Below are 11,482 nucleotides of genomic sequence, written 5' to 3'. Positions count from 1 at the left end.
CTGAAAACAAAACATAATATGAAATAGAGTTCATGTTTTACACTCCTCAATTCATCCAAACAAGTTATTGCTATTTATAATGAAATTTCAAACACACAGTTCACCTAGATTTGATAATTTTTGTTCTCAGGTAACCTTCTGAAGTGCTGCAGATAAAAAAGAAAACTCCCTTATGATGTCACAACACTACGTTACTCATTAACTGATTTTTAAACCTACTTTGAGCTGAAGTCACACCAAGAAAGCACTTCCTACAGCAGAGAAAGGCTGTGTGTTTCATGGATTGCTCCAGAATTGAACTTACCTAAGTCTGCAGTTAGCTCCATTAAAATGCTGAAAAAAGGAAGCTCCTTGGAGGACTCTGTTTTTCTTTCTGAAAGTCAGAACAGCTTCCGAAAATCAAGTAATGATGCCCCAGCCAGTCCTACGGAGAGTGTTGGATCAGTATTTATAAGGTAAATCCCAATATATTTGAATATTTTGCATGTGCTCAATGATGGGGGAACAGGACAGCAACAGAGGAGGGCACTGGGACAAGTACACTAACAAAAATACCTAGATAAGGAAGCCTAATACGAAAAGGAAATGCACGTAGAGATGGTAATTTCATGTATGCTACTGATTGCACTGGGAAGGGGAGCACTACTGTAAAGGAGAAACTTATGATGGAAGACAGAAGGGTATTTTTTTCTGTTTCCTAATCTATTGACACTGAAATAGAGCTTTGAATGTGTATAACACTATATACTAATAAAACTCAAGTTTTAAAGTGACCTTTATAGGGTCATCCAAATATCTATAATATTTGAACTCTGTACAAAACAAATGTAAACTTTGTTAGATCAGGGAGTTTAGCAAAACATTTTCATGTGTGTTTTTGTCTAAAGAGACTTCATAATGTTTATTAAACTAATTTTCAAGATGAGTGCCACCTTATTCACAAGAAATATTCAAGGAAGTAGAAAACTTACTAAATGAATTCTGGTAAAGGGTTTCCTGATAGAACATTGCAAAAAAAAAAATTAGGGGAAAGTCTGTTTTCTTACTTTGGAAGGGTGGACTTGTTGAATTGCAAATTCCCTCTGTGGTGGAATTCATTGCAATGCAGAGTTCTAGATAAATCATGCACATTTTATACAGCACAAAAAAATGAGGGAAGGCAATGTCAGAGGGCTACTGGCACTTAGTGCTTATCCTTCCTCATCTACTGCAGGAGCAAGACAAGTAAATATTCACAGTACTTATGTCAACCCATCATGAATAAAATAGCTTAAAAAGCTATTCAAAATATCATTAGACATTTATTGGTTCTTAATCTGCTTGAAAATTCTTTGCCAAGGGCTGGTCCTGTATGGTGCTGAACAGCCCTGAAGAGTGATTTGGAACCTCTAAATAGTCTTTGTGTGGCTGAATTACATTTCTTTGTGGCTATGCACAAATTCTTTAAATGGGGTGACAGATCTTATCACTAATTGGGTCACTTACTATAAAAGAGCCTGTTGGCCTAATTTTTCTCTTTTGGAATATTATTAGGGCTTTTTAATATTATATCTGCATATCATCCTTTCTTTCAACTCAAATGTCAGAGAGATAATGTCCAACAGTTTGAACAGATAATAGAGAATCAGAAATTTAAAGTTTAATTAGAGATTTCAAAGACTCTTAACTAGAACTTTGAGCTTGTTTTTAAGAAAAAAAATTCACGACTTTTCATATGCCTCTTAATCTCATTTTGCATGGGACATAAGTAACATACAAAGGTATTCAGAGGGCAACAAAACAAGTTGGTGATTTTTACCCACTTCCTAATTTGGACAATATAAATTTTGTCCTCCTTTCTGTGTCCTGTCCAGATCACGGGGCAGACAGATCTCCCTGCTTTTTTATTTACCATTAAATAACCAGTACACAAAAAGCTGCCATATATGCTCTGGGGGCAATGTGACCAGGCCTTACAAAGAACAGGTCCTTTACCCCAGATTTCTCAATAATCAACCTGCCTGCCAAGTACCGAGTGGTAGGAGCAGGCCTTCTAGAAAACCAGTTCACTCAGTTGCTGGTTCAGTAAGGACAATATGATTATAAAACCTTGCTGTGAAACTATACCTCTATCAATAGCAATGATGGAGTAGCAGGCTGCAAATACTAGGCAATCATATAAGAAGGATGCACAATAGCACATAATGAGCTAGATGGACTGAGCTCTCACCAAACTTGCTTTTCATGTGTTTGTCACAGTCAGAATATTGAAAATGAGACACATGAAAAATCATGGAAAATTATTTTGGAAAAAATAAATGCAGGCTCTGCATTTTTAGGTACTCTTTTCATACAGTCTTATTTATTTGGAGCATATTTTCTATATATGAAGATTCACCCACAGAGAAAATTTAATGATCCTTCTTGTTCATTCTAATTATTCATGCCCGGGGAGAAAAACTGACTATATGCCTAAGTTTTTCTATACATCTGGTTTCACCTCACTGTAATTGGCATGTGGATGAGCATGAATTTGGCAGAAACCAGGGAGTTATTAACATTTCATAAAGGGGAGCTCACAGTGTATTGCCATGGCAGCATGTTGTTCCTGACATAGAGCAAAACTGATTTCAGAAGGAAATTGTGCTCAAGCTGAGGTGTCAGCCACATATTATCGATACAAAATTTGTATTGATAAAAGTACTGGCCACATATCTTTGCAGCATTTCATCAGTATGAATGCATAGAGTTGTTCTGACATCAGAACAAAATATGGGCTAAAAACCAGGGATCTTCAAGCTCCTATTTGGAGCCCATCCCTATAATATGAGTCAATACCCTGTATCCAGTTCTCCTAAAATTTAGGAAAATCTTAAGGCTTTTGATTTTGAATAATCCCCTGAGTGACTCTAGGAAAAAAAAACCCCAAACATATTGAACACAAGAAAATTAGTTTTTTCAGCAATTTAGACCACCGGTTCTGTGAATGTCATAATGCTATGTATGTTTACATCAATCTTAGCAATAATCACATTACAGGTTATATTCTAAATGCTTTAAAAAATTCAGCATTGGTCAGTAACAGTGATATTAGGTGAGAGTTAAAAACAATTTTTTTTTAATTACAGAACAATGCTTTTAAAATTACAGAACATGGAGAGGTTTGTTTTCTAACTATCTCATCAAAATGGAAATCAAAAGGGTTCTCGAGTCCAGTCCTGACCCGGAAGCTCATTTGGTGCACTACAATATACAAATACAGTAAATACAGCACTCACATTTTGCATCTGTGATCTGGCATTAATTTTTACCTATCTTTTGCTTACAACAAAATAACAGAAAAACTCTGTAACAACAAGTAACATAAACTTTAAAGATGGTTTTGTTACAGACAGGTTTTTGCTGGGACACAAAAAGGAACCCTATATCCAGATTTCCTCTATGAAGATTTTTTGATGGAAAGCTTTTTTAAAGGAAATTCTGCATTGAAATTATATCCCTCAGAATCTTCCAGTGTACTGCTGTAAGACTGAGGCTTAGCTCAGACTAATTTAAGAAGTCATGTTAAAAAGATAGGCACACACCACCTTCTAAAAGGTGTGTTGTTTTTATAGTTCTGTTATGAGCACCTGAAACACTGGCAACTACCTTATTGCTCAATGGCTTGCATCTGGGCTCTGGCATTCACCCTTACTGGCCTGAATATGAAGACATATTTACATTTGTTTTGGTTTCTTTTTCCCCAGAGTAATATAACTTCTAGTTCTAAATAAGACAGAACAGTAACTGTATAAGCACAGTCAACTAGCTTATTATTCACAGCTCCATCTGATGTAAAGACTGTGAACAAACTGAGAGTATGATTAATTCTTTCACATTATCTTATGTTCCTCACTTTAACCTTTCTCTTCTAAGGGTAAGGACAAATCTTTCCTAATCTTCTGGAAAGTCTGGGCACTCTATTTCCTTGTAGAAGATTCAATTTATCCTCAAACAAGTCTGTTTTCATTTTTTTATATACTTAATGCACCATACTGCTGCACTTCAGAGACTGCCAGATGACTAAAGGTTTTTCTCAACAAAATGATCACCCTATTTACACATATCATGAATGTTTGCATGCACTTGGGCACATGTTGTTCCAAAAAGGACCCACATGTATTCATTTATGATACTCAGATTGAGTAATTATATACGTGCATGCGCCTTATTTATTAGATACACATCATCTGTGTGTATCTAATGAATAATAACATACAGATGTAGCTGGATTGAAATTTTTGTCCAAGTCATCTCTATACAGAGATGTCACACTTGGATATTGTCCAGGATTTCCTTGGACATTTTTAATCAAAGGATGACATACCAAGCTAATGTGACCCATCAGAGTAGAACAAGCAATACTTACATTTATCTTTTTTAACACAGATGGACAATATATTAAATGAGAACGTATATCTCTTTTATTAAAAATGGAAATATCTTTTTTAAATTATAAATGGAGAAAGTGCGGATTTTGCTGCCATGAGATTTCATACAATCATTTTAAATTACAAGATCTAGGTAACACGGTATTATAATATGTTAGCGCTGACATTCATGAGGCATCCAGACCAATATACTGCATGAAAATATGCCATAACTGCCTTTTTTTTTTTATTGTGAGCTAAGAGGTGACAGCGACGTGTTTTTCAGCAAAATGCCAACTGGCTGAGTGCTTTCTCATAGCTGGCAAAACCAAACTGTTAACACATCACAAGGTTGCTTTTTCCAATATGTAAGAAAGTTGCCATGAACAATTTGGAGTGAGATGAAGGTTCCTTTATTTCAGCGGTTGTACTGGAGGGTTTTTCCATTAACCCTTCATCCCATACCGTTCTTTTGATCACCATGGCACAGTAAGACACAGTGGTGATGCTCACAGCACAAAGGGTGTCTTCTGTGACTCCACACAGGTAATTTTAAAGGTCACTGGTCCTAAAATGGCAGTAAATGTGCTGACGAGTACCTGTGCAATGTGTTACATGCTCACCGAGAGGTGGGCTGACACCATATTACTGATAGCCCAGAAGTTTTGCTGGCAGTCTCTCTCCTTTGTCCTGCTGGGTGTTAGAGCACGAGTGTAGCATGGTCTCGTTCACCCAACCGTTTCAGCATGGAGCCACAAGGAACAGCCCCGGTATGCTCGTCCATTTGTGATAAACTCTCCAACTAGCTTTCAGCCCCATGCACTGCCTTGTCTAAAGGGGGGTTCAACCAGTACAGTAATCCAGGCTACTTTAAACAAAAAAACAGGAAGAGATAGTCAGATAAGACTTTCAGTAAACAGCTCAGAAGAAAAATATTACCTCATATGGGTATCTATAAAGTAATTTCGAACTTCTAAAAGCAATTATTAAATTCTTAATCCAAGCAAGGAACAAGACTCAACTGGCCAAAACTGCTTTTCACTCATTGTAAAATCGCACCATTCACTGTGTTCTGGCCCTAGTTATCTTCCACAGACTATTTTGGACCTTGGCTCCACCTATTTTGAGCATACTTCAGGTATGCTGAGTAACTTTAACACTGTTTTTGAGCATTCCTGATTGAGTCAGGAGTATCATCAACATCAGCTCAGATCAGGTATGGCTTTGTCTAGCTGGGTCTTGTACCCTCCAAAGACAGTCTGTAGCCACTCTGGGCAACTTCTTCCAATGCTGCACCACCTTTTTAGTCCAGTTGTTTTGTGGTTTTTTGTAGTATGCATCTCACAAGCTGGCTTCACTCTGATTTGTGGATGACTTGTGTGTATTCTAGAAATTAGAATTTTTTTCCCTGTTTCAACATCTTTTCAGACGTCTATTGGTTTGTGTCTCATACTATCAAAGCTCCTATTTCTATCTAACATAAGACTGCTTTACTATCACATTTCAACTATAAGGACTTAGCAGGTTTTTCAACACTTAAAGGCTTCCAAAACATTTGCATAGCCTTCACAGAATCCTACCAATGCAGAATATCACAAAGAAAACTGAAGATATATACAATGACCTATTAGGCAAAAGTACTTGTGATGTATATATACAGGTCATATACAATGACCTATTAGGCAAAAGGCACTATTGAGGCTGTAGCTCTTAATACATATTTTTATACCTACAAAGACATACAAAAGAACTTTCTACTGAAGAAAAATATGCTCAAAGCACACAGAATGCTTGTAACCACTCTACTAATTTTCTGCTTTGTTTCTTTCCAAGAAGTTCCCTCATATTCAGGCATGCTGACACTTGCCAGATAAACTGAAAAATACTTTATGAACAGCCACAATCACTGCACTGAAATAAACCTTGTTGATTAAGACAGCCTCTAATGTTGTCTATTTCCAGCTAGATTGTCTTTTTCATCATTCAACAGCAATGTCCTAGCCATGAATCTCTAGGCATGGGTAGCAGTTCCACTGCTTTTTATACTGACCTCTCCGGTGTGTCTCATTAGGCACTTTTACTGTTTCTTGCTTCACGTCCTTCAAGATATGATTCATAACTATTCTGATAAATTGAGAAAACAGATTGGAAAGCAAAAAAAAAAAAAAAAAAGAGCAAAATGCACGAAGGATATGTAGATGGTCATACTTAATCAAGTCTTACAATTTGCTGCTGATGTACTAGAGGACAGCATCTCAGCTGACATTTATAAAAGCATCATTAGGTCATACTGCCTGATTACTAAACCTGAGCCAGCCTCACCTGTTGTGAAACAAAAAGACTTTACCACAAAATATGACCAGTGGTGCTGTGTATAGGACAGATGAAATAATCTGTTAAACTCCTCTTTATACAACCTTCATAAAACCACTGGTGTTGAGTATGAGGGATCATGCTTCAGAAAATACCTAAACCTACAAGAGACAGTTCATAGAAAAAAAAAAAAAAAAAAAGCACAAAGCCACAATTTATATGTTTTATCTGAGACTACAGATAAAATGAAAATTATGAGAAAAAATAGACAGGTTTTCACTGTTCTTCATATTTAATAAATTAAGAAGTAATGGCTTTAGATTTCAGCAACAAGGATTCAAGACCATGTTGTGGATTGAGGACATCCCCCAGATGATAGCAAACACTGGAATTGGTGGTCTAGGCACACTTAGGACTTTTAAGAATAACTGAGACAGGAGTCTTGCCAGGAGTGACACAGGAATAGTAGGCCTTAACTCAGGACAGGAAATTAACTCAATGACTCAGTGAGTCTCTCCCCATTCTGCTTTTCTGTGATTTCATATGTATTGTAAATCTTTTTGTTTTGCAATGAAATTTTTTCCTATTGTTCCATCCCTAATTTTTTATCCTTTGTCGTGTTACACATAATGTTGAAGGTTCTAATTACTGAAAACCCTGAATCCCCTCTAAGGTTTAATATACTCTTCAGAGTAGGAACATGTGAATTTTAGTCTATACAGCATCACCAGTACTGCAGGCATTAAAAAGTAATCAGTAACTTTATAGTACACTACTTTCTCTTTCTCTCCCTAATCTGCCCTTCAGCAGTTAAAGAAAAACACAGCCCAGATTTTCTCACAAGGAGTCACTTGGTGACAGCTTGATCTTCAAACACTTGCTTTACTGTATCTGTATATATGAGCAATTATCACATTACAGTAAACGGTCCTTTGTGCTTTTTCTTTTTATGTAAGACTTGATCATAATAAAACATATGGTTTTCAAGTATATTCCACTCACATGAGCAGTCCCACATTTGCTTCTTTAATATAAGGCACTCCTCCCTGAATATTCCTGAGAATCCTGATATTCAGAGCTTTTATAACTCAGGAGAGTGCCCTCTCACTCTGAAGTTGCTGCACCATATACAGTTTGACAGAGCTTGGTCACAGAGTTTCTTTTTCAAATCCTAGAAAAACCCCACAAGCTATAGTCCTGGTTCATTGTTTATTACCTCCAGTGTCATTATCAGGTAAGAGCAAACTGGACTAAGGACACATTTATCACCAATCTGCCAGAACCAAGTCTCTGACAAGAGTTAAGATATCATTATAGGGAAGAAATAACTAAGCAAGGATTCCTTTTTTTAGTGTCGATGCTTTAGGCATCAATTTATTTTAATGTAAGTTTCTTCTGCACTAAATGACTAGACAGATTTATTTAAATCAGAGAGCTGTGCACACCTTGAGAATGGAGTCAGATGAAACTACAAGAGAGACTGAGCTCCAGGACCAAGCAACTCCTTTCTAGTTCTTGCACCACTGAGGTGAAGACAGGAACCTCTGGCAATGAATGAACAGAACAGTCAGTGGCAGTGTTTATCTCCTAAAGAGGTGGTTACAGCTGACAGACTGAAAATCTAAGCACTCAAAAGAAAACAAATTTTATTTATTCAAATAAAGAAGTCACATTCTCACCTACTAAAAATAGCACTTCTGCTGAACTGCATATAGTTACACAGGAATTATTCAACCACAAGTCTGCCTCAAAATTAGGACTAAATTAGCAAATACATTTTTAGTGCAATGAAAAGCCTCTAAAAACAAGATCAGGGGTAGGCAGTCACTTTTCCTACTGATTCTAATCCTCCTGTGTATGCCTTGTTAGTGCACGTTTACCCAATCCCCAGGGTGCCTAAAACCTCACACAGGTTTCTGCACCCAAGAAAAGGACCTGAAGAAACACATGATGCCTTCCCCAGCCCTTTCAGTGCCAGCTCTACACATAGTCGAGGCAGCTGAAATGGCTCCTATTCTGTTACGGGTGGATAAACAAAATGTTATATTGCCACAGGTTGTGTCTGGTGTTAGGAGATGGGAGAGGCTCTGCAAAGCAGTGCCAAGTGCACTCAGGGGTTCCGCAGGGAAAAACAGCAGCAATCAATGTTCCACAGGTACAGGGCCTAACAGGCTGAATAATCTCCCTTGTAAATTAAATCTCATTTCTTTTCCACGTGTGCCTTGACATTTATGTTAAATACTACATGGACATTAGTTAAGGGTGTCTCCCAGAAATACAGCCATTTTAAATGTCTTCCATTCTATACATCTTAGCATATAGTCTTTAAATTTTCCTGTACTGGAGCCAATTAAACCCACACAGTCTAGCAAAAATCATACAGCAATCTCACATTTTTTACAGGATCTATGTGCCCAAGCAGCTATGGCAGTCTTGAGGTATTTCACCATTAACACCTCCTTTTTATCACTGATTTCCTGAAAGTATTGCAACAATACCTAAAACCCTTTTCTTGTGTGCCCTAAGGACTAAATATCCAAAGGTGATTAATTTGCTTCATACACTTTTCAATCTGAAATGTACATTAGTATCTATCTCCTACACAGATATTCACTAAAAGAAACCTCTCTACTGTACATATTCTCCCTTTAGCTCATGTGAATAGTCAGCTCTTAGGAAGTTATTCTATTCATAATTTTATTAAAACATTAAAATAGACCTTTGCCTAGACACGTTACTGTGAACTCTCATCCCAGGATTTTCTCTCCTTTGATTGCATACTTACAACCACAGAGTCCATTTAAGCTTTATTAAAACGTAATTTCACCAAACTGAAACCTAACTTACTTAACCAAGTAGTAAAGACATTTTTCATAGCTAGTGCCTGCCCTGCAAGATAACTTGTGGCAAGCGCTGCCTTAAATCTAACCTTCCTGAGGGCACTCAACTTGTCCCACAGCCCCACCAGCACAGGCCCAAGGAAACTTGACATCTACAAGTCCATGGGCCCCAGCAGGATGCACACAGAAGTGCTGAGAGCAGATGGACATCATAGCTATGCTTCCTTATCTTTGAAAGGCCATGGAGATCAGGACTAGTGCCTGAGGACTGAAGAAAGCAAATGTCACTCCAGTGTTCAAACAGGGCAAGAAGGAGGATGCAGGGAACTTTCAGCCAGTCAGCCTCAGCTCAGTCCCTGGAAAGGTGATGGAGCACCTCATTTTGGAGGCCACTTCTATCACAGGGAAGAAAAGAAGGAGATCAGGTGTAGTCAGCATGGATTCATTAAAGGCAAGTCTTGCTTGACCAACCCGATTGCCTTCCACGATGAAACAGCTACATGGATGGATGAGGGGAGAGCAGCAAGATCTTCAAGGCTTTTGACACTGTCTCTAACAGGCAAACCCACAGAGGGTGGACTGAAGAGGAGGACGGGGAGGTGGATTGAGAACTGGCTGAACAGCAGATCCCATAGTCATAATCAGTGGCACAGGCTCTAGTTGGAGGCCTGTCCGTGGTGGTATCTCCAAGGTTCGATACTGGGCCCAGTCTTGTTTAATTTATCCATCAATGACTTGGATGAAGGGGCAAATCCTCCTCAGCAATTTCACTGACAACACAAAGCTGGGAGGAGTGACCCCAGAGGGCTGTGCAGCCCTTCAGAAGGACCTCAGCAGCCTGGAGAGATGAGCACAGAGGAACCTTCTGAAATTCAGCAAAGGCAGGTGCAGGATCCTGCACCTGGGGAAAAATAATCTAGCACAGCAGCACAGGTTGGAGGCTGACCTGCTGCAAAGCAGCCCTGAGGAGAAGGACCTGGGAGTCCTGGTGGATAACAAGCTCTTCAGAGCCAGCAGTGAGTCCTTGCAGCCAAGCAGGCTGATGGAATCCTGGGCTGCATTAAGAGGAGCAGTGCCAGCAGGTTGGAGGATGTGATCCTCCTCCTCCTCTATTTGGCCCTGGTGAGGCACTCTGTCCAGTACAGGGCTCCTCAATACAAGGCTAGAAACTCCTGAAGATGTCCAGCAGGAAGGACTAACTTGATCAAGAGTCTGCAGCTTAGCTCCAGTCCTCTCGTCTGAGGAAAGACTGAGGGAGCTAGGCACCTTAGCCTGAAGAAGGTACGACTGAGTGAGGACCTCATCAATGCCAAGGGGACAGAGTCAGGCTCTTTTCAGTGGTGCCCAGCAATAGGAAAGGCAATGCCCAGAAACCGATGCAAAGGAAATTCCACCTGAACATGAGGAAGAATTTTTTTACTCTGCAGGTGACCGCACACTGGAACAGGTTGCCCAAAGAGGTTGTGGAGTTTCCCTTGCTGGACATATTCAAGAACCGTCTGGACACAATCTGTGCCACACACTCTCGGATCGTCCTGCCTGAGCCAGAATGCTGGACCCACTGGCCCCTTCCAACATCACCTATTCTGTGGGTTTGTGATTTTTCTGTGCAAAGCAGCATGGGGTGCTGCTGTTGAGTAAGGAAGCATAACCACCTACTTGTCTGCTCAAAATGTAAAGCCGCAGATGGAAATACCAGCTCATCATTTTAGAAGTTCACCTTAGTAGAGCAGTCCTGAGGCCAATATCAGTATTTGGACTACTGCCTGCTTCCACGACTCACCGGGGAAGCGCGCTGACAGAAAGCAGGGCCCCGGCCACCGCCACCTTCCCTCCGGGACTGCGTCTATGTCAAACCGCGTATCTCCAGTACCCCCGTATAAAACATTAAGGATGGCTTTTGTTGGAACCGGCGGGAGCCAGGGTCTCACGCGCCAGCGC

At 39.4% G+C, this 11,482-nt stretch overlaps 1 protein-coding gene across 1 annotated transcript in view; it reads left to right on the top strand.

Moving 5' to 3' along the window:
* Positions 1 to 286: 286 nt before the first annotated feature.
* GRAMD2B (GRAM domain containing 2B) overlaps positions 287 to 11,482 on the top strand; it is a 41,807-nt gene continuing 30,611 nt past the window's right edge. The window contains exon 1 of the mRNA XM_005426182.3: positions 287 to 455. Within this exon, the coding sequence (XP_005426239.2) occupies positions 331 to 455 (125 nt within the window). The 5' untranslated portion in view covers positions 287 to 330. The remainder of the gene's footprint in view (positions 456 to 11,482) is intronic.

This window comes from Geospiza fortis, unplaced genomic scaffold (assembly GCF_000277835.1).
Source record: "Geospiza fortis unplaced genomic scaffold, GeoFor_1.0 scaffold44, whole genome shotgun sequence".
In the NCBI taxonomy this organism is placed as follows: domain Eukaryota; kingdom Metazoa; phylum Chordata; class Aves; order Passeriformes; family Thraupidae; genus Geospiza; species Geospiza fortis.
Note: the sequence above shows the minus strand (reverse complement) of the source record. Positions and strands in the feature narration are given on the sequence as shown.